This window comes from Geotrypetes seraphini, chromosome 9 (assembly GCF_902459505.1).
Source record: "Geotrypetes seraphini chromosome 9, aGeoSer1.1, whole genome shotgun sequence".
Lineage (NCBI taxonomy): Eukaryota > Metazoa > Chordata > Amphibia > Gymnophiona > Dermophiidae > Geotrypetes > Geotrypetes seraphini.
In genome coordinates, this window is record NC_047092.1 from 81,159,756 (window position 1) to 81,185,632 (window position 25,877).

The 25,877-nt window shown below is 43.8% G+C and overlaps 1 protein-coding gene across 5 annotated transcripts in view; it reads right to left on the minus strand.

Moving 5' to 3' along the window:
* Positions 1 to 25,877, minus strand: part of CNOT4 (CCR4-NOT transcription complex subunit 4) — a 974,933-nt gene that overhangs the window by 745,103 nt on the left and 203,953 nt on the right. For all 5 annotated transcript variants that reach the window (XM_033957877.1, XM_033957875.1, XM_033957878.1 and 2 more), the window contains one exon: positions 678 to 764. In XM_033957877.1, the coding sequence (XP_033813768.1) occupies positions 678 to 764 (87 nt within the window). The remainder of the gene's footprint in view (positions 1 to 677; positions 765 to 25,877) is intronic.

The following is a 25,877-nucleotide window of genomic DNA, read 5'->3' on the forward strand; positions in this document are numbered from 1 at the left end:
TCAATTCATTTCCATCACTATAAAAATTTCAAAAAAGTGGTCCAGACATGAATAATTAGAATAAATGAAGCTGCATGTATTATTTCCAATAAGGGGAACACCAAAATGCAGGTGAGACTGGTGATCCAGATGAAAAAGCTTTATTATGCTCTGATACAGTTCAAGTTCTTCACAACATGTACATAATAAAATGGTGTTCAGTTGCTTGTTGATAAATATATTACAATAGTGTTCTTCCTAAGTATAATGTTTTTATTGCTACTTCTTTATAAGGACTCTTAAGTAAGGCTTATTCTTGCCAAAACATGGACCATGTTGTGTCCCAAGTACGTTTCCATTCATTTTCCACATCTGTTTGTCCATTTTATTATGCACATATTGTGAAGAACCTTTATTGTTGGTTTGGTGTTCCCTTTTTTTGGTGAGCCTCTGTTATTGCATTCTTTCCAGTCATAATATAATAGCCATACTGGGTCAGACCAATGGTTCACCTAGCCTAGTATCATTTCCGAAGTTGTCAATCCAGGTCACAAATACTTGGCAAAAACTCAACTAGTAGCAACATTCTATGCTACATTCTAGGCTTCCCCCATGCCTGTCTTATTCCAAACTTCATAGAACAAAACCCATTTTTTTAACTGAAAAACCCCCCATTAAGTTGCAATGTCTTTGCTTACCTGTGAGCCTGCATAAGATGTGCTATTGTTGATAACAACTTTGTGTATTTTACCAAATTTCCCAAAATATTCTGGCCGTTTTAAAACCTGTAAGAAATATAAATACTTCTGAAAAGGATATAGAGTATGAGTTTGAACAAAAAATAAGCAACATTGAAGAAACTGATTAGAAAGCACAATTCCAGTACCTTTTTGTATTCTTTCCAACCTTATGGAGGTTGAAAATTATACTAAAAGGGGTAAACAATGTCAAGAATAAAATAAGTCTGAAAATTTAACCGAATGAGAACAAACAAAAAATTAGTAAAGACATACCAAGTAGAGAATGACACGGGGACAAATTTGTCCCCATCCCCATAGGAACTTGTAGGGATGGGATGGGGAAATTGAGTTCCTGCGGGGACAGGGAAAAATTTGTGCCCATGTAATTCTTTAATATCAAGTTTAAAAATTTTGTTCTCCCCAAAAAATTATGTATGTGAGGAGGAATGCAAGCTTTTGAAGCAAAAAAACAAACAAACTTACATACAGTGAAGACACATCAGTTAGGAATATACTCCTTTCAAAAGTCATCTTCCTGTTCTCTATTCTCCTAACCCCCAAACTGCCACACACACCCAAACCGGTCCCCCCAAACACCATTACCACTCTGCAAACTGCCACATCTCTTAAAAAAAAGTTAACCCACTGACCTGTCCAACCAACCCCCATAATTTCCTCACCATCCCACTGACCCAAACCCCCAAAATCTTCCCTTTCTAGACACAGCTCCACTGCCTGCCCCACCCTTGAAAAATACCCCTGCAATTACCCTACCAATCCTAGAAACTACCTCCATAACTGACATACTAGACAGTCACACCCCCAGAAACTATACCTGCAATTTCCCCATCTCCAAAAAATTATTCCCCTCCGCAGCCATCCCATCACCCTACCCCAAAAGCTATACCCCCTACCCTCTGCAACTACCCCATCACCTTTCAAACTGACCAAACTCAAAAACCTACCGTATTTTTCGCTCCATAAGATGCACTTTTTTCCACCCAAAAGTGGGTGGAAATCTCAGTGTGTCTTATGAAGCGAAGGTGCAAAATATGAATCCCGCGCACAGCTGCAACACCCCCCCCGGCACCACCTTGTTAAACGCCGCCTGCCGCACCACACCATCTTTCAGCACCGCTCACCCCCCCCCCCCCCGTACAATTACAAAACACCCCACACACCGCAGCCACACTACCTTTTTTAAAAACAACCCCCCCTCCGCCACTGTCCGCCATATATTTTTCCAAGCCTGGTGGTCCAGCGTACGGCTCTGTATTATTTCCCGGCAGAAGGTGCACGAGTCAGGAGCGCGGCGGTCAGGGCCAAGCTTTACACGCTCCCGCTTGGGCCCGCGCCACTTTCCAAATGGCTGGCTGCAGGATTCGCGAGAACTGCCGGCAGCCATTCGGAAAGTGGCGCAGGCCCAAGCAGGAGTGTATAAAGCTTGGGCCTGACGTCTGTGCTCCTGACACGTGTGCCTGCTGCCCAGAAATAGTAAGGAGCCGTCGAGGGAAGGAGGGAAGAATTATAAAAGGTACGGGGTTTTAAAAAAGTACAGGGGAGGTATGATTAAAAAGGTACAAGGGGGGATGATTAAAAGGTACAAGGGGGGATGATTAAAAGGTACAAGGGGGGGAATGATTAAAAAGGTACAAGGGGGAATGATTAAAAAGGTACAAGGGGGTATGATTAAAAAGGCACATGGAAGGATGATTAAAAAGGGTACTCGGGGTATGTGGGGGGATGATTTAAGGTACTGGGGGGCACATAGGAGGATGGGGATGATTTAAGATACTGGGGGTACTTGGGGGGTATGGGGCCTGCCTGTCACTAGGCCTGACTGCTCTGTGCCCTGTCCCTGCCTGCCCTGTCCCGGCCTACCACTAGACCACCAGAGAGGGGGACAGGAAACAGAGCCTGGCAGGGAGTGTGGATTTGGGTGTAGAGCCTGGCAGGAAGAATTTGGTTCAGAATGTTTTTTCCTTGTTTTCCTCCTCTAAATCTAGGGTGCGTCTTATGGAGAGAAAAATACGGTACCTCTCAAAACTTAGCTCCACTCAGCAGACTTCTCCTGCTTACTTCCCAAGCAGTAACTCTCCACATAAGCATACTGTTACCACCAACAAAGACTACCCCTTGCAACAGCCTCAATATACACACACATGGAAAGGGGTTGGAAATAATTCCATGAGTCATACTCTGCTTGCTTTTTTCTACTTATCCTAGCACAGAGCAGGCAATATTTTTGGTAAATATTACAAATCAAATAGTACCTAAGGTTGAAATGATTTCTTAGGTCATAAGCAAAGTCTCTGAACTATAGAAGTGAGAAAATCTAAAATGGGAGACTGGAGTGCAAGGGAATGAGGCCAGTTTTTTCATTATCATATTTTTTCAGCTCAGAAGGCATTATTATCTACTGTTTTAATATCAATGGCAGTTTACTGTGGAAGTTTAAAACTAGCGTAGAAGTGTATCAAATAAACAAGTTTCCTGCTTTGCAGTGAATGTATAGAAGCAGCTTCTACTGATGGAAGTTATGAATCCTGGGTGTTCAGAATGGGCTTTGGAAGAGCATTCAGCTTTCAGGAGAGATATTTTCTTCTCCTATTTTATGGATAACAAGGATAGTCTTTCAATAATTGAAGAATATGATTAAAGACCCTTACCAATAATGACATATGAGTGCAGGCACGGCCAATCATCCTATACATCTAAAAGAAACACTCGGAAGAAATCTCCGAAAGTCTTCAGACCGCTGGCAGACAGTGTAACGAGTGCATTCCATCTCCAGTCAAAGTCAACATGTTCTGACTAGAGCTTCATGTTAATCACAATTAACGTGTAAATATTTATAAACATGATTAATTCCAATGTATGATAAAATTGACTGCCCCTTTCCCTTCTTCTAGGCCCTATGTGCAAAGTCCAGCATCTGTGTCCCCTCCCAGTCACGCCCATGGCTCTGTCAATTCCATACATCCCTCCCCGCCCCCCCCCGATGTATTTGTTCAAAAGTAAGGCAATCTTTGGCCTTGCAGCACCAGCCATACTCACAGGCTGCCTGTGGTCTGCACTGGGCCTCTCTGACCCATCTCACCCGTTCTGGTGCAACTTTGAAAGAATTGAAAGAAATCTCAGTGAACCTGGAAGATATACTAAGACAAATTGACTATCAATCTAAATGATACTGATTATAAAGAGAACAGAGTCTATTTATGGTCCTCTCATAAGGATCACAAGACTTTAACCACAATTAATTACTAATCTCCAATTGAGAGATAATACTTCTCTCAATGATTCTTCTACCAGTAGCATTATGAAAGCAATACAGGGAACCAGACAAGGAGAGGAAACATAAAGAACAGAAACTTTACAAACGTCCACAAACAAGATCTCAACAGAATAGGAGTCAACACAGCAATCAATGGTAATTAATTTGTCAAAAAATATCTTGAGCAACAAGGAATTTCAATTACTGAATTGTGGTTTATCGTTTGTACCTTCTGTATCTTTTGATAAATTTCAATTTAATATAGCCTTTGAAAGATTTGTTAGAAAATTACAATTAAGAACTTTTCTTTATGACTATTGGGAATATTTAGATTTTTTTTTTAACGGAAAAAAGGTATATTCCAGCAGAATTTGTATCATAGTGTCTCAAATTGCTAGGTCTTCCTATAGAACTGTGATAGGGATCTTTGCTGACTCACTGGGAATAAACTGCCTCTCACGGGGGGGGGTCTTCAGTGAATCAAAACAAAGCACACCTTAAAACAGTGAGTGACCTCCATGTGCTGTTTTACTAGGAGCTGAACTGGAAACTGCTAAGTGTCCTGTTTTTATTCTTAAATATCTCAACTGACTGGAAATAGATTTTGCTACCTGAAATAGTTTTACTCTAGAACTGAACATTGACTTAAATATTTAAATTATTAGAATTTAAAACTGTTTCTTCTCTGGATTTGAGCACAAACCTTACTATTTATTTTAATTTGGAGATTTAAAACTATTGACTGTTTCTCTAGGCTTGAGCACAGACTAATATAGATTTATTTAAGTTTGAGATTTAAAATTATTGGCTGTTTCTCTAGTCCTGAGCACAGGCTTTATTAATCATTTAATTATTGGGACTTAAACTTACATGACTGTTTGTCTACAGTATAGTGTGATAACTCCTCTGTCTTCTAACCTACCTCCTATCCCCAACCTAAAAACAAAAAAAGTCTTCCCTCCTTTTTCTTTCTGTGTTTAGCTCTGTCATTAGAGGGGATAAACACTTCTATCTTTCCTACTGCAGGCAAGACTTATTTTACATGGCCAGTCAGAACAGGACCTTAAATAGACTCCTGGCATCATTACATTGATGATGTTTTCAAGTTATGGAAAGGCATTAACACAAAATCGCAAGCATTTGCTCGAAGAATTAACACCTGTAATGAACATTTGAAATTCTCTGTAGAAAGTTCAGATACCAGTATTAGTTTCTTCGACATCTATTTCACAAAAAGGTGGCAATAGATCTCAGTGATCTGATTGGGGTATAAGGGATCAATAACTTGTAGATGAAAGCTGGGATTTTATATAACAGGGCTTTGAAAGTAAGTAGATTTAGTTTATATTGAATTTGATGCGCTACTGGAAGCCAGTGTGCTTTAGTTGTTTTTTTGTTTTTTTTTCTTTTCGATTTTTCAAATGTATACATTGTCAAGTTCAAAATATCAATAAAGAAATAAAAAAAAAAAAAAAGAAGAAGAGGAGTGATGTGATCAAATTTCCTTGCTTTCATTATGAGTTTAATTGAGGTATTTTGAATGATCTGCAAACGTCTAATTTCTTTTTGTGCTATTCCCATATGTAAAGCATTACAATAATCAATTTTCGAAATAACCAGGGAATGAATTAGTATATTAAGAGACTTTGGGCATAGAAATTTGGACAGTGAACGAATTTGGCGAAGTCTGTAAAAGGAAGATTTAACAATATTACAAATATGATTATGGTAAGTCAGTTTTTCATTAAAGACCACCTCTAAGATTTTGATATTACTTATTAGTTGTAAGGCAGTACCTTTAATCGAAATTGGAAAAGAAACTTTAGAACTATTTTTCCAAGGGAAAAACATGATGTTTGATTTATTAACATTGAGGGCTAATCTGTTTGTGTCAAGCCATTGATGAATCTCCTCAAGTTTCCTGTTAATTTCTAATGTTTCTGCGGGGTTAGCTGGGTCAAGTGGATGCAAAAGCTGAATATCATCTGCATAAGCGGTAAAGCCAATATCTTGGCAGAGGGTCATAAGTGGTGCAAGAAAAATATTAAACAAAAGTGGTGAAAGAATGGACCCCTGTGGGATACCATAAGTTACTGAAAAACTTTCTGAAGTTGTGTTATTGAAGGATACAATTGAAGTGTGATTTTCAAAATAAGATTTGAACCAGAGGAGAACCTGATCTGTAATGCCAATGGACTGTAATCTATCCATGAGAAGGTTATGGTCAATCGTATCAGATGCAGATGAAAGATCAAGGGAAATCAGAAGGACTGATGTATGGTGATCTAAAAAGTAAAGTATGGAAGTGGTTAGGCCAATCAGTGAATATTCGGTAGAATGATACTGTCTAAAGCCTGTTTGGTTAGGATGTAAAATGTTTGTTTTTTTCTATGAACTCTGATACTTGATTAAATACCACCTTCTCGGTTAACTTTGCCAAGAAGGGGATATTTGCGATTGGCCTGAAATTGGATTTTTCTTCAGAACTAATTTTTTGGTCTTTAATAATGGGTCGAATGACTGCTTCTTTCCATGCTATAGGCATTACGCTTTTTTGAAGACTTTCTTGAATTAGTGCAAGGATGAAGGGCCTGAAAATAGTAAAATAGCGTTTGAGAATAAAAGGGGGGATAGAATCCACTTGAGAGCCCTTGGTATTAATGGTTCATCCAACACAAGCATTGGCAGGGTGAGTTCAGTTCATCCAACCACCAATTTATAGTATAATGTTTTTGTTTGCATTGAGATTTAACAGTGCGTGAATAAGGTTAACATAAGAACATAAGCAATGCCTCCATTGGGTCAGACCCGAGGTCCATCATGCCCAGCAGTCCGCTCACGTGGTGGCCCAGCAGGTCCAGGACCTGTGCAGTAGCTCCCTATCTATACCCCTCTATCCCTTTTTCCAGCAGTTCCTCCAATTGGTTTGGAGACTTTCAAATACTAACGGCAGCACAGCTAGTACGTATGTGTCGGCGTCCTGAAAAAAAGGAAGAACAATTTTTAAACAGCGCTTGATGCTTGAAAGAGAGCATTATGTAATGTAATGTAATGTAATTTATTTCTTATATACCGCTACATCCGTTAGGTTCTAAGCGGTTTACAGAAAATATACATTAAGATTAGAAATAAGAAAGGTACTTGAAAAATTCCCTTACTGTCCCGAAGGCTCACAATCTAACTAAAGTACCTGGAGGGTAATAGAGAAGTGAAAAGTAGAGTTAGAGGAAAAATAAAAATAAAATAAACATTTTAACAAGACAGCATTGATCTAAATACTTTGGAAGGTAGAAGAGAGGAGAGAAAGGAATAGAAGCAGAAGGGGGAGCCGTTGAACAGTAGAATTCTGGAGAAATTTAAATGATAGAAATAGAACAAAACAAAGACAAAAGGCAAAACAATAGATAAGATTAAAGATAAATCATAAGCTGGAAAGAAAAATAAAATAAAACTTTGTCTTCAATCCACGGTTTCAGCGTCAGTGATGAAGTGGAGCAAGTAAGTTTAGGAGGAGCGATTGACGTTTCCAGAAAGGGCTTCTTCAGGGAAGAGACTTGGCAGACAGTCCCAGGATGCCTATGTCTCCTCCCCTGCGATGTTCTCCCATCCATGCATTCCCTCCCAGACACACTGCCCGTGCCCCAGCCGCTCCAAGGAGGCTGCCCCAGATGAGGCCCACGGTGAATGCAGGATTCTCTCCTCTGCGGGAAAGCCGCCCGGAGCCGACAGTCGATCTTCTTATGTGAGAAAGCTGTAAGATTTTTACCAGACTAGGTTTTTATTTTACGGTTGAGATAAGAAATTTGAGGATCTTTAACCACTCTGCTATTATTATCTTTTAGAAACCAGTACCAACCTTGAAAAAGTCTATTCGGCGAAATAGGACCCATCACTACTTTGGCACTTTAACCGCTAGTCTGACCGTGATATATTGCGGAGAGAGTATTCAGCCAATGGACATATGATAAGTGGTTGATATACATATGGTGCTTGTTTAAGGCAGCTATTGTTTGAAGTTCTTGCCAGTTATTTTTATCCTATGGATTTTTCCACCTTCTCTATCAGTAGTGGTTATTTTTCAACAAGTGCCGCTGAAAAATAATTAAGAAATTAGATTGTCAAAAGAAACAAAATATAGCAAAAACTAAAAGAAAAAGAAATAAGTTTAAATAACTTCACAAATAAATACATCTATAAATGATATTTTGAAGGTTGTTTTGGATCAATGAAAGATAATTCAATCTAGAAATACCCAATTGACATCACTGTCTTCAATGGTTTGGATTTCTGAGATCCTTTTCCTTTTAATATGTTCATATATAGTGGTGTGCATTTTCAATGAAAAGACTTGTAGTTGAATGACGTATTGTATTTTTGGTTTATTATTATTTTTTGTTTTGATGTAGAAGTGATCCCTCATTCTGCATGATTAGGGTTGGAAGAGAGCACAAACTCCATATTACTGTATTTTTGCAGGTGTCCTCCAAAGAGGACCGTCTGCCTCAGCCAGTAAGACATGATGACGATCCTATTAGAGTTTATATGATACATAAGAATAGCCCAGTAGCCTGTTCTCACGGTAGCCAATCCAGGTCACTAGTACCTAGCCAAAACCAGAGGAGAAGTAATATTCCATGCTACCGATCCAGGGCAAGCAGTGTCTTCCCCCATATCTTTCTCAATAAGAAGACTATGGAAATTGTCTAAACTAATGCTGCCCGATTCAGGGGGAAAAAAAAAAATAGATTCAATTCAGCCTACTGAATCGATTTTTCTGCCCAATTGGGTGTTCTTATAAAACATCTTGGTGGGTTTATTTTATAGCCTCTTCACCCCCTTTGCCTTCTTTTAAACCACACTGGTGCTGTGGTGTAAAAAAAAACTAAACAAACAAAAAAGACTTTTCCTCTCTCTGTTAAATTCTAGCTCACATTTGCGGTCTAACAAAAGCTCTGGCAGGATACACTTTTCAAATCTGACATATTGTAATCACAAAACAGAAAATAAAATTATTTTTTCTATCTTTTGTTGTCTAGTCAATATTCAAATCTTGCTGGTCCCAGGCTCTGGTTGTCTTCTGATAACTTGCTTGCCAGGGTCTCTTTATTTCCTTCTTTCTCCGTGCTAACCAGCAATCTTCTATCTCTGTTCTCCCCTTCCCTCCCCTGGATGTCTGGCATCTTCCCTTTTTTTCCGTCTCCATCCACAGATCCACCTTTTCTCAACTACACTTTCATCCAGCATCTCTCCCTCCTTCTCCACCACCCCAGGGTCCACTATCTCTCCCTTTCTGTTCCCAACTACCCTCCTATCCAGTATCTCTATCCCCCCTCCACACCATCCCTTGGGCCCAACTTCTCTCCCTTTCTGTTCTTTCTCTCCTTAAATCCAATTATCCACCATCTTTCTCCTACTCCTCTGTTTTTAGACCCATTATTTCTTCCCCCCCAAAGTCCGGCATGTACACGTCTCTTTGAACCCCCCCTCCCTCCCTCTGTGTACTTCTACACCAGGGCCCCCTCCCCTGAAGGTCTGTCCCCCCCCCTGAAGGCCTACACCCCACCCCTGATGGCCTGTTCCCTCCCCCCCCCCCCCCACCGAAGGCCTGTCCCCACCCCGAAGGACTGTACCTCTTCCCCAAAGGACTGTCTCCCCCCGCCCGGGAAGGCCTGTGTGTTCCCCTCTGTCCTCCCGCGCCTCCCTTTACCTGATTGCAGCAGAGAGCAGCCTGCAGAAAGGATCACTGGTACTTTAGCGATCCTTGCAGGTTGCCATAGGCCTCAGGAGCTGTCGTCCATCTGCCGCGGTCCCGCCCCTCCTCTGACGTCAGAGGCAGGATTGCGGCAGAGGGAAGACAGCTCCTGAAGCCTATGGCAACCTGCAAGGATTGCTAAGGTACCCGCGATCCTTTCTGCAGGCTGCTCTCTGATGTAATCAAGTAAAGGGAGGCCAGGGGGGAAGCCAGACACCACAGCACTTCCTGACTGACACTGCCTCCTCACCCTCTAAAGCAGGAGCGGCAGTGCCGGCCAGCAAGAGGCAGCGCTGTTGATCCTGCTTTAGGGGGCGAGGGGGAAGGGTCAGACAGTGAATCAAGAGGTCAATTTTTTTTTGTTTTGAATTGATTCACCTGAAATGAATCGGTGAATTGATTTGAATTGTGAATCGGGCAGCACTAGTCCAAACTTTTCTTAAAACCAGCTACGCTTTCCGCTCTTACCACAACTTCTGGTAATGCTTAACTATTCTCTGAGTGAAAAAAACTTCCTCCTATTTGGGATCCAAGAGGAAAAAGAACAAGGAACCGGCGTGGCTCACTGTAGCAGTGAAAGAAGTGATCAGAGACAAGAAAATGTCATTTAAAGAATGTAAAATGTCAAAAACGGACAAAAACTGGAAAAAGCACAATCATCAAAGCAAGTGCCATAAGGCAGTAAGAGAGGCCAAAAGAGACTACGAGGACAAAATAGCCAAGGAGGCAAAAAACGTCAAGCCGTTCTTTCGATACATTAAGGGGAAACGACCTGCGAAGGAAGCGCTGGGGTCGTTGGATGACAATGGAATAAAGGGAGTGCTAAAGGAGGACAAAGCCAACGTCAACAAACTGAACACATTTTTTGCATCTGTATTTACCGAAGATGATATACACAACATAACAGAAGCCGACAGGCTATACACCAGAAACAAAGATGGGAAACTGGTTGACGGTAAATCTAGAAGAGGTATGCAGACAGATTGATAAGCTTAAAAGCGATAAATCACCTAGACCGGATGGCATTCATCTGAGGATAATCAAGGAACTGAAAGGGGTTAGAGCTGACAGCTTCAACTAATAAGCAATCTGTTGATTAATCGTGAAGGATTCCGGAAGACTGGAAAATGGCGAATGTCACGCCGATCTTCAAGAAAGGTTCAAGGGGAGATCCGGGAAACTACAGACCGGTGAGAATGGCCTCCGTACCAGGAAAGATGTGGAGGCACTGATAAAGGACCGCATCATTGACCACCTTGATGGACACAATCTGATGAGGACCAGCCACAGCATGGCTTCAGCAAAGGAAGATCTTGCTTGACAAACTTGCTGCACTTCTTCGAGGGAGTAAACAGGCAGATAGACAAGGGTGACCCAGTCGACACTGTATATTTGGATTTTCAGAAGGCATTTGACAAGGTCCCGCATGAATGACTATTTCGAAAAATTGCAAACCATGGAATCGAGGGTGAAATACTCACATGGATTAAAAACTGGAAGGCGAATAGGAAACAAAGAGTGGGGGTAAATGGACAATACTTGGACTGGAAAAGCATCAAAAGTGGAGTGCCGCAGAGTTCAGTGCTTGGACCCGTGCTCTTCAATATAATTATAAACAACCTGGAAATTGGTACAACGAGCGAGGTGATTAAATATGTGGACAATATGAAGTTATTCAGAGTAGTGAAGACGCAGAAGGATTGCGAAGACCTGTAACGTGAGAAACACGCTCGAGAAATGGGCCGCAACATGGTAAATGAGGTTTAACGTGGATAAGTGTAAGGTGATACATGTCAGTAACAAAAATCTTAAACACGAATACAGGATGTCTGGTGCGGTACTTGGAAAGACTCCCCAGGAAAGAGACTTGGGAGTACTGGTCGACAAGTCAATGAAGCCGTTCGTGCAATGTGCATCAGCGGCGAAAAGGGTGAACACAATGCTAGGAATGATTAAGAAGGGGATCATGAACAGATCGGAGAAGGTTATCATGTCGCTGTAATGGGCCATGGTAAGCCCCCACCTGGAATACTGCGTCCAGCACTGGTCGCTGTACTCGAAGAAGGATGCGGTACTACTCGAAAGGCAGAGAAGAGCAACTAAAATGGTTAAGGGGCTGGAGGAGTTGTCATATAGTGAGAGATTAGAGAAACTGGGCCTATTCTCCCTTGAAAAGAGGAGACTGAGTGGGGACATGATAGAAACGTTCAAGATAATGAAGGAAATAGACTTAAAGACAGGTTGTTCACCCTCTCCAAGATAGGGAGAACGAGAGGGCACTCTCTAACGTTAAAAGGGGATATATTCCGTACAAACGTAAGGAAGTTCTTCTTCACCCAGAGAGTGGTGGAAAACTGGAATTCTCTTCTGAAGGCTGTTATAGGGGAAAACACCCTCCAGGGATTCAAGACAAAGTTAGACAAGTTCCTGTTAAACTGGAACGTACACAGATAAGGCTAAACTCAGTTAAGGCACTGGTCTTTGACCTAAGTGCCACCGAAGATGCGGACTGCTGGTCTGACCCAGCAGCAGCAATTTTTATGTCCCCTAGTCTTTGTAATTTTTGACAGAGTGAAAAATCAATCAACTTGGACCCGTTCTACTCCACTCAGGATTCAATCTTATGTCCCCTCAGCTGTCTCTATTCCAAGCTGAAGACACCCAACCGTTTTAGTCTTTCCTCATACAAAAGGAGTTCCATGCCCTTTATCATCTCGGTCGCTGTTCTTTGTACTTTTTCTAGCGCCACTATATATTTCCTGTGATACGGAGACCAGAATTAAACACAATACTCCAGATGAGGTTGCACCATGGAGCGATACAAGGGCATTATAACATTCTTAGTCTTGTTATAACCATCCCTTTTTTAATAATGCCTAGCATCCCGTTTGCTTTTTTAGTCACCACTGCACATTGGGCAGAAGGTTTCATTGTATTGTCTACTATGACATCCAGATCCTTTTCTCAGGCGCTAACCCCCAAGGTGGGCTCTATCATCTGGTAACTGTGATTCGTGTTATTCTTCCCAATGTGCATCACCCTGCCAGTGCTTGTGTTTCTTCTTATTTTCTTCATTCAGATCCTTTTTCCAAGCCAGCTCTCGTTTTCTCTTCTTTCTATCTTTGCCGATACATGGAATACATCTGGTCAGGGTTTCCACAATGGTATTTTTAAATAACATACAGAAGGCCTCCTCCCCAGTAGAGAAGGCATCTAATACTACTCTGCTGTGTGACTTGAGGAACCTTGTTGTTGCCATTGATCTCAACAAGATCCATCAAGGGGTTATCCCACTCTTGGAAGATCTTCTAGGCTATGCTCCTGTTGAGAAACGATTCTTGGAAAATCTTCTGGGCTATGCTCCTGTTGAGAAACGATTCTTGAGACTGCATCACTTTGCTCAATCTGTCTACTACAGCAGTCTCAAAGTTGTAGCCCCCCAGGTCCTATTTTGTGGTCCGTGGACTGTACACGATCTCGTACACTGAGCAGGAAGAGAGGTTCTGGCGCTGGCATCAGCTGACTTGAAACTTCCTGCTGTTGTCATGTATGCCAGGACTCATTACATAAGAACATAAGAATTGCCACGCGGCAGCGCTCTGGTCCAAGACCAGCACACTAACTGAGACTAGCCCTACCAGCGCACGTTCTTGATCAACAGAAACTTGTCTAACTTTGTCTTGAATCCTTGGATGGTGTTTTCCCCTATAACAGCCTCTGGAAGGGCGTTCCAGCTTTCTACCACTCCCTGGGTGAAGAAGAACTTCCTTACGTTTGTACGGAACCTATCCCCTTTCAACTTTAGAGAGTGCCCTCTTGTTCTCCCTACCTTGGAGAGGGTGAACAACCTGTCCTTATCTACTAAGTCTATCCCCTTCAGTATCTTGAATGTTTCGATCATGTCCCCTCTCAATCTCCTCTGTTTGAGAGAGAAGAGGCCCAGTTTCTCTAATCTTTCGCTGTACGGCAGCTCCTCCAGCCCCTTAATCATCTTAGTCGCTCTTCTCTGGACCCTTTCGAGTAGTACCGTGTCCTTCTTCAGGTACGGTGACCAGTGCTGGACGCAGTACTCCAGATGAGAGCGTACCATGGCCCAGTACAGCGGCATGATAACCTTCTCTGATCTGTTCGTGATTCCCTTCTTTATCATTCCTAGCATTCTGTTTGCCCTTTTTGCTGCCGCCGCACATTGTGTGGACGGCTTCATCGACTTGTCGATCAGAACTCTCAAGTCCATTTCCTGTGAGGTCTCTCCAAGTACCGCCCCAGACATCCTGTATTCGTGCATGAGATTTTTGTTACTGACATGCATCACTTTACACTTATCCACGTTGAACCTCATCTGCCATGTCGATGCCCATTCCTCGAGCTTGATTATGTCACGTTGCAGATCTTCGCAATCCCCCTGCGTCTTTACTACTCTGAATAACTTCGTATCATCTGCAAATTTAATCACCTCGCTCGTCGTACCTATGTCCAGATCATTTATAAAGATGTTAAAGAGCTCCCTTTATTCCATGATCATCCAACGGTCCCACCACTTCCTTTGCGGGTCGTTTCCCCTTAATATATTAAAAGAACGGCTTGAAATTCTTCGCCTCCTTGGCTATTTTTTCCTCGTAGTCTCTTTTGGCCCCTTTTACCGCCTTATGGCACCTGTGTTGATGTTGTTTGTGCTTGTTCCAGTTTTCATCCGTTTTTGACCTTTTCCATTCCTTAAATGAAGTTTTCTTGTCTCTGATCGCTTCCTTCACCCCTACAGTGAGCCACGCCGGTTCTTTGTTCTTTTTCCTCTTGGATCCCTTGTTGATACGCGGTGTATATATATTTTGAGCCTCGATGACTGTGTCCTTAAAAAGGGACCAAGCTTGCTCTAGCGTTTTTACAGTGCTTATCCTCTTCTTAATCTTCTTCCCTACCATGAGTCTCATCCCTTCGTAATTCCCTTTTCGGAAGTTCAGTGCCGTGGCTGTCGTTTTGGCCCGATGTTTCTCCCCTGCGTCCAGATCAAAGCGGATCATATTGTGATCACTGCTTCCTTTCTCTAGCTTGCCACTGCTGGTCCAGGGCTGCGGAGACAAGATAAAGGCAGGAGTCCCGGAAGATACGCAAATGTAGGAGTCCCAGCATATGCAACGGCAGCAGGAAGTTTCAAGTCAGCCAACGCCGGCACCGCTCTTCCTGCCCAGTGTGCATGATCGCGTACAGACCGCGGTACACAAAATAGGGATATTGCTGGGGAGGGGAGGAAGGAAGGGAGAAGGGGTACTGCTGGAAAGGAAGGAGGTAAAAGGAAGGGAGAAGAGGTGCTGCTGGACCTGGCAGAAAGGGAGGGAAAGGAAAGGTGCTACACACTGGAGAGGAAGGTGAGATGGTGCATGGGGCGAGTGCATGTTGGGTTGAGGTGTGTGAAGGAGGGATGCCACTGAGAGAAGAGGCAAGGACAGAGAGAGAAAGTGTGCAGGAGGCAGAAAGTGTTGGATTCATGGAGAAGGCAAGATGGATGGTGAGGACAGTAAGGAGGGAAGGTGAAATGTTGCACTAGGGAAGGGGGAGAGGGCAGAGTGAAAAGTTGGACTCATGGAGGGAGGGAGAGAGATGTTGTTTGATTGAGGGAAGGAGGACCAGAGAAGAAGCATGCAGGAGGAAGAGAAAAAAAATGTTTAACTAGTGGAAAGGAGGGAGAAATATTGGACTGGGAGGGGGACCTGAAAGGAGAAAGGGAAGGAAGATGGACTGCAGGGGACGGGAAGGAAGACAGGAAAGATAAATGTTATACTGGGGGGGAGGTGTGATGGCTAAAGGAAGGGAGAAATATCAGACCAGGGAATGGAAGGGAAAGAGTGGTAGTAGTAGTAGTAGTAGTAGTAGTAGTAGTAGTAGAGAGAGATGCCAGATTATGGGATGGAAAGGAGAGAGATGCTAGACTGGGAAGGGGGAAGGAAGGAGAGCGATGTCGGATCATTGGGGGGAAGGAGAGAGATGTCAGACCATGGAAATGAGGAGGGAAGGAGAGAGAGATAGGAAGGGAAGGGAAGACATGGAGAAGTAGATTTTGAGAAGAAAGCAGAAAAATGCCAGATGGATGCAAGGCAGAAAGTGAAGACGGAGAGAAAACCAGTCAATGGACAAGAAGGCTCTGGAAACATAAAGTCACCAGACAACAAAGGTAGGGAAAATGATTTTATTTTCAATATAGTGATTGAAATGTGTCAGTTCTGAGAAAGGAAAGATGTTAAACTTTAACTGTGAGGGTTGCAGAAAAAATAGTTAATGTCTTATTAAAGAAATGACAATTTTGCATGAGGTAAAACTCTTTATAGTTTATAAATCTTTCCTTTAACAGTCAGGCAGATTGTTCCAGACATACGGCACAGCAAAGCAGAAGGGACAGAGTTGGGAGTAGAGATTAAGAGTACAGACAAGAGAGACTTATCCGATGAACAGCATTCCCGGAGCAGAGTATAGGGAGAGTTAAGAGTGGAGAGATACTGAGGAGTTGCAGAGTGAATGCACTTGTAGGTCAATAAGAGGAGTTTGAACTGTATGTGGAGAGGGAGCCAATGAAGCGACTTGAAAAGGAGTAACATGAACATAATGACACCAGTGGAATACAAGGCGTGCAGCGGAATTCTGAATAAATTGAAGGGAAGAAAGATGGCTTAGCAGAAGACCTGCGAGAAGCAAATTGAAGGTCTTGGTAGTATGCTCAGAAATGAAAGGCCAGATTTTAGAGATGTAGAGAAAGAAGACTTGGCAATCTACTGGATATTTGAAGAGAAGGAAAGAGATGAGTCAAAGATGATCCCAAAGTTGTGAGGTGACGAGACAGGGAGGATAAGAAAATTATCCACAGAGGAAGGAGAAAAGCGGGTTTAGGAAAAAAAAGATAAGGAGTTTAGTCTTGGCCATGTTTAATTTTATATATATAGCAATGTCAGAAAGGACACTGCTCTTTCCCCGCCAGTTACGTGGCTCTGAATACCACGCCTTGGCTGATAGCCCTTTGCCATATTCCAATCCACATGTGATCCTCACTCCTGAATGGAATCATCTGGGTCAGTATTTACTGTGGTGCAGGATTTGGAAAGATAGTCCCAGTGTCAAATTGGACTGAATCATCCAGAGTGGAGATTGCCTTAGCTCTGTGATGATGAAGATGACATCAAGGTTCCCTGTGGCTTGATCCCACTGAGAAGCAAATGTCCATTGGGAGCCCCTCAAAAACGAGGATACTTACCTGTAGCAGGTGTTCTCAGAGGACAAGAAGCATTTATTCTCACATATGGGTGGCATCATCCAAGGAACTCGGTGTGGACACTACCAAATGCACTGTCACTTTAAATTTTATAAGGCAGTGTCGGTGCTTTCCCACTCAATATGAGCTCACGAGACCTGCAGTTCAGTAACAAAAGCAAAGAAGCCAACTAGGGAAGGTGAGTGGGTTGTGAGAATATATGTGTGCTGTCCTCAGAGAATACCTTTCTCTGAGCACAAACAGGCATTATCTTGTCACATGTGGGACTCTCAAGCTGTCATGAACATGACTGAATAATGAATATATAAAACACAAGTCTGGTGAAATCCAAGAGGGTTGGAAGGAAAGGTAGGTTGATGCTAAGGCAGAAAACAGATTTTGCAGAATTGCTTGTCCGAACTGACCATCTCTTCTGGAGTTTTGCTCTAAAGTGAAAAGTTAAAGTACACATCAAAGACTAAATAGCCAAGTTACAAATGTCTTCAACAGAAATGGAGCAGAAATGACCTACTGAGGCAGCCATAATTCTTACATTGCAGCTGTCACATGCCCTTGTAGTGTCAGCCCAGTCTTACTACATGTAAAGCTAAGTACAAGTAGAGATGGTTCTTTAGGTAACATGAACTCCAAGTCTGTTAGAATCAAAAGCCACAAAGACCTGAGAAGAATTCCTATGAGATTTAGTTTGGTCCAAGTAGTATGTCAAAGCACATATGCAGTCTAATGTGTGAAGAGTTGTTTCATCTGAATGGGAGTGTAGCTTCAGGAAGAAAACAGGCAGAACTATGGACTGGTTGAGATGGAATTCTGAAATAACTTTAGGCAGGAATTTGGAATGAGTTTGAAGGATTACTCTGTAATCCACAGGAGATATTTGCCCACGAGGAAGCCATTCCTCCTTCAGAGTGAGTCAGCACCCCAAGAAGAGGCTTCTACCCTGCCACCACCTAAGCAGCAGAAAGGGCAGCATGGCTCCAACAAAAAATGGTAGCCTGGGAAGCAGGCTGACCCCGACGCGGGGCCCTGCCAAAACAAATGGTCCGAAAGGTGGAAGACATTTGTGGCCTCCAAGATCTCGCACAGCCAGCGACCGCAAACCACGGCCCCTTTGATTTAGAGCAATGGTGAACAATGGTGGGCTGCCGTACTTCCCGGTTGACGTGGAACGCAGAGAACACTCATAGAGAAAAGGCACTGTTCTCAAAATAACCGCAGACTCAGATACGGAGAAAAGGATCTCTGCACGACAAAACCTGAAGCTCAGACACTCTCCGTGCAACGAGGAAAACAGTCTTGATGGTAAGATCATTCAGAGAGATACTATCTAGGGGATCATAGGGCTGACAAGCCTGCGAGAAAGAACCAGATTAAAGCTCCAAGTTGGACAAGGCCGTCACAAGGGAGGCCACAGCCACCCCACCCAAGCAAGAAGCGGATAACGTCTAGGAGAGATGCCAGAGAACCCTGGAGAGAAGAGGGACCCAAACAGGAAGGTCCCACAATCTGAAAATGTGAGAAGACCACAAGACTCTTCCTGAGGCCATCCTGCAGGAAGTCCAGAACACGCACCACTTGAAGAGGATCCACTTGAAGCCCCTTACACTAAGCCTGAAGACCCCTCCAGGCTTTCGCATAGGCTGACACAATTTACTTCCTTTTCCTCTGAAGGAGCGCAGAGACAACCGCAGATGTGTAGCCCCTAGCTTTCAAGGCTGCGCACTCAAGCACCAGGCCATAAGACCAAAGCGGTCCGGATCATTAAGTGCAATAGGACCCTGCGTGATCAGCCTCTGATGGCAAGGGAGACGCAGACCCCTCTACATGCTCAACCGCACGTCTGTGTACCAATGTCTACTGGGACAGGCCAGAGCCACCAGGATTACCGGACCCACGTGAGAGGCCACCCGGCACAGGACACGCCCTATCATGGGCCACAGAGGAACCAGAGTGTCAAGCCCTTCGCTGCCTACCTCTCTGTGGCAGCTGAAGAAGCTGTCCGCCTTCCGATTCTCTGCTGACACATCAGTTCGAAGAAGGGACAGCCCCACTGACGGACTAGGGACTTGAACGCTAGCCTGGACAGGTCTTCCATCTCCAGAATCTGACGACTTAGAAAGTCTGCCTAAACACTGACTACGCCCACCACATGAGCTGCGGACAAGGCCTCCAGATGCATTTCCACCCAAAAAAAGTGCATCTGCATCTCCAGGCTCAGCAGGGGACCCTTTATGCTCCCGTTTGACAGTTGACATAGGCAACAGTCATTGCATTGCATGAGTAAACATGAACTGCTCTCCAGTACAGTTCACCGGCCTGGGCCCTGACAGATCTTTAAACTGCCCCCCAACCAGCCAAACTCACGTCCGTTGTCAGGGTCACCCAGTCCAATACTCGTAGAATGAGCCCTCTGTCCAGAGTAACCGCCAACCAAGGCAACCTCACTCCCAGCGTATCTCGGCTCGCTGGGGATTCCATCGAATCAAGAGGGAGAGATGAAGAAGACGGAGTCGGGCTCTGGCCCATGGAATCACATCTATGGTCGCAACCATGAGACCCAGAACCTGCAGGTACTGCCAGGCTATAGGAGACTGAACTTCTAACATGGCCCGAATGGTACTTCAAAGCCTGAGCGTCCAGGAGTCCAGCAGAAACCCCTGTGGAACCGGACTCTCAAGCAGTTGAGACTCTGAAGCAGATGCACCAGCTGAAGAACCGCTTTGCAGCCTTCTTTCAGATATGGAGCTCTGAACAGCCAACGTCCAGGTACAGATGTACAGGCATACCCTGCAAGCGCAGGCAGACAGCTACTACCACCATAACTTTGGTGAAGGATCTGGGCGCTGATGCAAGGGCAGGGCCGCGAAGTGGAAGTGCCGCCCAAGCACGTAATCTCAGAAACCTCCTGTGGTCTGGAAAGATCGGGATGTGGAGGAACACTTCCGTGAGATCAAAGGAAGCCAAACGCGCCCTGGGCGCCACTACTGCCACAACCAAATGCATTGTTTCCATCCGGAAACGCAGAACCCATAGGAAGGCTTTCACTGTTTTCAGATCCAGACTAGGCTCCAATCTGTGGAGTCTTTTTTTGGCACGATGAACAATATCAAGTATCTCAATGAGCCCAAGTCGCCCTGAGGAACAGGTGCTATTTCTGCCAGATCTAGCAACCTGCGAACCATGGCTCGCACTCTCTGGGCTCAGTCTGGATTTCCCATGGGTGAAGCTAGGCAGAAAACTGGTGGAGGTCGGAAAGACTACAGTCTGAGGCCCTCTCTGAGCACTTCGAGGACCCACTGGTCCGAAGTCACCCGCTCCTAGTCACCCACCCCCTGATCCGAGGGAGAGGCGCCAGAGGTCTGGCGTCAAAATTTCCTCTTGGGAAGGGCAGGAGGATGGCTGTGTGAAGACTGTTGCCGTGCTGGACCTCTGAAGCGATGTCTCGAGGGGGCTCTGAAACATTGTCCCGTCGCCAGTGGCCTGGTGAAGGCGCCGGAAGGGACAAAAATTCAGCCATCCCGAACCCCTGTTCTGACAAGATTTAGATCCAGGTAGCACCTTAGGCTCACGGTCATAAACACTGGCCATGAGGTCATCCAAACCTTGGCCAAACAAAAGCAAATCTTTAAAAAGGCAACCTGTTCAGAATAGCCTTAGAAGAGGAATCTCCTTCTCACTGTCAGCAGAGCCGGGAAGGTAATTCCAGGCCCGTGGAAAACAAATGCGCCATGTGCCTAGTACCTGTAAGGGGACCTGGACCTCTGAGAAAATCCTAGCCAAATCCCGTGGATGCTGCTGAGGAACCAGCATCAGCAAAGGTACAGAGATTGAAACAGAAGTGATGGCGGAAACTGCCCGCCTGCTTCCCAATGTCCCAGCAAACGAACACAGAGACATGCTGGAGCCAGAAGAGGGCCAGATCCCATCTGCTGTATTAAATTCTGAGAAGAAAACAGGCATAGCCTTTTTACCCAGAAAATCCAGATACATCGTTTTTACAAAAATCAGGGGAAAATATGCATCCTTGGCAAGTGCCGATCTACATGCCTCAGATTCAAAAGGCACTCAGCAGAATTCCGACTTTTCTCCCGGCGCAACGCTGGCGATTCACCAAAACACTCTCTGCACCCTTTATAGGCTCACTATACGCTTCAGACTTATCTCCGATCAAACTGGAGGGAAGCAGGGCCTCTGCCAAGGGGGATAGTGCGATATTTACGCACATTACAACTCCCTTGTGGTCCACGGTGCATAAGAAATACAGCTGCAAAACCGCTAACCATCCGCTACAAATGAGGCTTGAATCCTTGCCAACATGTCCTGAGGAGGCCGTCTAAGAAGTTTGGAACAAAAACGAAGCTCCTAAGGGTAAAAAAAATATGTTTTTAAAAAATTCTTTATTTATAATTTTAACATTTTGACAATTATTATCATCAAATAGGAAAAAAATATAGTGTAGTCAAAATAAAACATACAATTCTCTTTCAGAAATATATATTTTTAAAAAGTTTAAATAAAACCCGAGATGGCCACCACAGATGCCAATTTTGCCTTAAAACAGCCCAGGAAAAACTCAGGGAACCCGGGAAAATGTTGATTTTGCATATTTAGAGGTGTGTGTGTGGGGGGGGGGGGGTAGGGCATGCAGGGAAACCACCCAAAACCCACTTCTGGAGACCCACCAAAATCACCAAGACACACATGCATATAGTGTACTCACAGTGGCTGTGCTGCAAATAATAGTACTGGCAAGCTAACTGACAAGCAAGCATGGAGATCTATTACCTCATGAAGCTGGGAAAACTGGATTTTCCACCTCTTCTGACTGTTTCACCTGCCCGTTCATCCCAGTCAGTGACTATTTGGACCTCCGGACCAATTAGGGAAGTTATGCAGTCCGGTCACAATCCTGATCGCGCCTCCACAGAACCATGTAGCCTGCACTCTATCCCATAGCGAACGAACCCGAGGAGAGTCAGCTCCTGATCCCGGCGCCCTAACCTGTACTGCAAACTGTCCGGGTGGCTTACTGCAGTTTTACTAACAGGGCACAACCCCAGAAGCAGACAATTTAAATATAAAAGTCTGCGATCTCCCACCAAGGGTAAATCCACAGCACTAGGGCAAGACCCGTGGCAAAGAATGAATGAAAGTGATTAAAAATTGAAAAGAAATCATTAGCAGAAAAGAAAAGACCCCTGCAGCTTCGACTGCAGGAACTATACTGGTATTCTAACAGAAGTACAGGGATATCACCACTAGAGGGAGTCCCTGCAGCCAAGGCTGATAGTGATTAATTACCCTACCGTTCAGCCTTCAGAGGAATTGTACAAGAACAAGTGCTATCCAGGGACAGCAGGCAGATATCCTCACGTGGGTGACGTCATCCATGGAGCCCAGTAAGCACAGTATCAAAAGTGAACTGTCACTTTAACTTTTAAGAAGCTTCACAACTGCCCACACCGCGCATTTGCCAGTGCCTTCCCACCTGACTTAGGCTCGCAGTTCCTCACTTCCTTAAGCCAACCAGGGAAGATGGGAGAAATGTGAGAATATCTGCCTGCTGTCCCCAGATAACACCCGTTACGCTAAGTAACTGTGCTTATCCTAAGACAAGGAGGCAACATATTCTCACATGTGGGACTCCGTAGCTGAACATAATGGGATGGAGGGAGAGTTGGCCATTAAGAAGAAAATTAATTCTGTAATACTGCTTGGCCGAAATGACCATCTCATCTGGAATAGGATTCTAGACTGTAGTGAGATGTGAATGTGTAAAATGAGGACCAAGTAGCTGCTTAGAAAATTTCATCAATGGGAGTGGAACGTAAAAAAGCTACTGATACTGCCATAGCTCGGAATTTGTGGGCTATTACACAACCCTCAAGCTGCAGCCCAGCTTGAGCACAGCAGAAAGAAATACAGGCCCCTAGCCATGTGGAAATAGTTATTTTGGTTACAGGCTGTTAGGATCAAAGGAGATGAACAGTTGAGGCAAAGTTCTGTGTAGCTTAGTTCATTGAATGTAGAAAGCCAAGGCACATTTACAGTCCAAACTGCAAAGAGCTGAATCTCCAGGATGAGCATGAGGCTTTGGGAAGAAGACTGTTAGCACAATAGATTGAGATGAAATTCCATGATTACTTTCAGGAGAAATTTAGGATGGGTGCGGAGAACCACCTTATCATGATAGAATACAGTGAATAGTGGATTTGACACCAATTCTTGGAGTTCACTACTCAACGGGCAGAAGTGAGAGAAATCAAAAAGACTACTTTCCAACTGAGAAACTTGAGGTGAGTAGAAGCCATTGGTTCAAATGGTAGTTTCATCAAAGTGGCTAGAACTATATTAAAATCCCTGACAACTGGAGGCAGCTAGAGTGGAGGTCTGGAATTGAAAAGTCCCTTCATAAACCTGAAAACAAAAGGATGAGAGGCCAGATATTTATTGTTGACAGGAATGTGGAAAGCACTAATAGCACTGAGATGAACTCTGACCAAAGTAGTTTTTAGTCCAGAATTGGAAAAATTAAGAAGTTAATCCAAAACCGATGATAGAGACGAAGATGGAGCATCATGATGGTGGAGTGCACCATGTATTGAAATGTGTCCACTTCTGTTGCTAACATTGTTGATTAGGTTTTTTGGAAGCAGCTAAAATGGATTGTACAGCATCCGAGAGATTAGGTTCTGCTGATGTCAGGTCGAGAGGTGCCAAGCTGTGAGGTGCAGCGATTTCAGATTGGGATGTAAAAGAAATCCTTGACTCTGAGTGAACAGAGATGGAAAGATTAGCAAGGGAATTGGATCCTTGGCAATCAGCTGAAGTAGAAGGAAATACCAAGGTTGTCTGGGCCACCAAGGAGCTATAAGAATCATAGTGGCTGACTCTGTCTTGAGTTTGACTAGCATCTTGAGAATGAGGGATTGGAGGAAATGTGTATAGGAACTTATCTGTTCAATCCAGAAGAAAAACATCTGCTTCCAGACATTAAGGAGAAAACTGCCTGGAACAGATTTGAGGCAATTTGTTAGTGCAGGGGAAGGCAAACAGATCTATCTGAGGACTTCCCCACAGTGAAAAATGTAGCACAATACTTTGTAGTCGGGAGTCCACTCGGGCAATCAAAGAAATCTGCTGAGTTTGGTGGCTAGAGTGTTCTGAGATCCTTGCACATACACGGCTTTGAGAAATATGTTTTGAGCAATCGCCCAGTTCCAAATGTACTTGGCTTCTGGAGACAGCCCATCCCTCCTTGCTTGTTGATGTAATACATCGCTACTTGATTATCTTTGCGAACCAGGAGGATGTGATTGGAAAAGCTGCTCTGAAAGGTTTGACGAGCATTTTGAATTGCTCTGAGATCTAATAGGCTGATGTTAAATGTTTTTTCTTGAACAGACCAACAACCTTGCGTGCAAAGATTGCCCAGGTGAGCTCCCCAAGCATACATAAACGTATCTGTGATGAGCACTTTTTGATGTAGAGGGATATGAAATAGTATACCTCTGGAAAGATTGGTTGGATCCATCCACCATTGAAGAGACTGATAAAGAGATGAGGTGACTAATCTTTTGAGAGAAGGGATTGAGAGCTTGAGACCATTGAGAGGCTAGGGTCCACTGAGCTGGTCTGAGGTGAAGTCTTGCAAAGAGGGTAACATGGACTGTGGATGCCATATGTCCCAAGAGCTGCATCATCTGGCTGAAATGGTTTGTAGAAGAGAAACTGGCTCACAAAGGTGAAGCAAAGTGTCTTGTCTTTGTTGAGAAAGGAAAGCCCATAGACAGTGTCAAGTAGGACTCCTATGAATTGCAGTTTTTGGGAAGGCTGACATTGAGACTTTGGAAAATTTACTTTGAATCCTAGCTGTTGAACAAATGTTATCAACTGTGTTGCTGAAAGTACTTCTTAAGATGAGGCAGCTTTTATTAGCCAATCATCCAGATATGGGAATACTTGAAATCTGCAAGTACACAGAGTTGCTATGACTATTAGGTACTTGGTGAATACTCTTGGAGAAGATGCCAGGCCGAATGGCTCTACTGAAAGTGTTGAGCTATGCAAAACTGCGATGAACTTTCTATGAGCAGGATGTATGGATATATGTTTACAAGCATCTTTGAGGTCTAGAAAGCATAGCCATTCATTTTGTTCTAAGAGAGAATATAGAGTCCCCGGGGATAGCATGCAAAACTTTTCTTTGACTAGATATTTGTTCAAGTTTCAGAGGTCGAGAATTGGTCAAAGACCCCCCCCCCCTCGTCCTCTTTGGAATTAGAAAATACCTGGAGTAGAATCCTTGATTTTTCTGAGAAGGATGGACTACTTCTATAGCATTTAGCTGAAACAAAGCTTTGATTTCCTGAAGAAGAAACGTCGGTAGTGATGTTAAAGAGGACTCTCTTGGAGGGTGATTTGGAGGTATTGTTTCAAAATGAAGGGAGTAACCCTCTTTGATGACTCTGAGGACTCAAGCATCCATTGTGATGAGATTCCAACGTCAATGATATAACTGTAGTTGACCTCCAATAGGTTGTGGAAGAGGCTGGGCATGTGCTAAACTGACCACGCTCCCTAAAAGCATGTCAAAAACTATGTGCTGGTATTTGAAGGGCTGATGACTGAGACGCTTGAGGTCACTGTTATTTTTGTCTCTTCTGTGGTAGGGCCTCTGGATCGCCGGACTAGATGTACCGAAGGTTTGATCCGGAGATGGCGCTTCTTATGTTCTTATGTTTATGTTCTTATACATGGTATAGTCTCTTGTAAGAATAAGCAGCTGGCCTTGGAGCTGACTTAGATGGTTGATTCTTATTGTTTTTATCTGATCAAAGAGCTCCAGGTTTGCTCGTGTTGAGTGAGCTTCAAGGT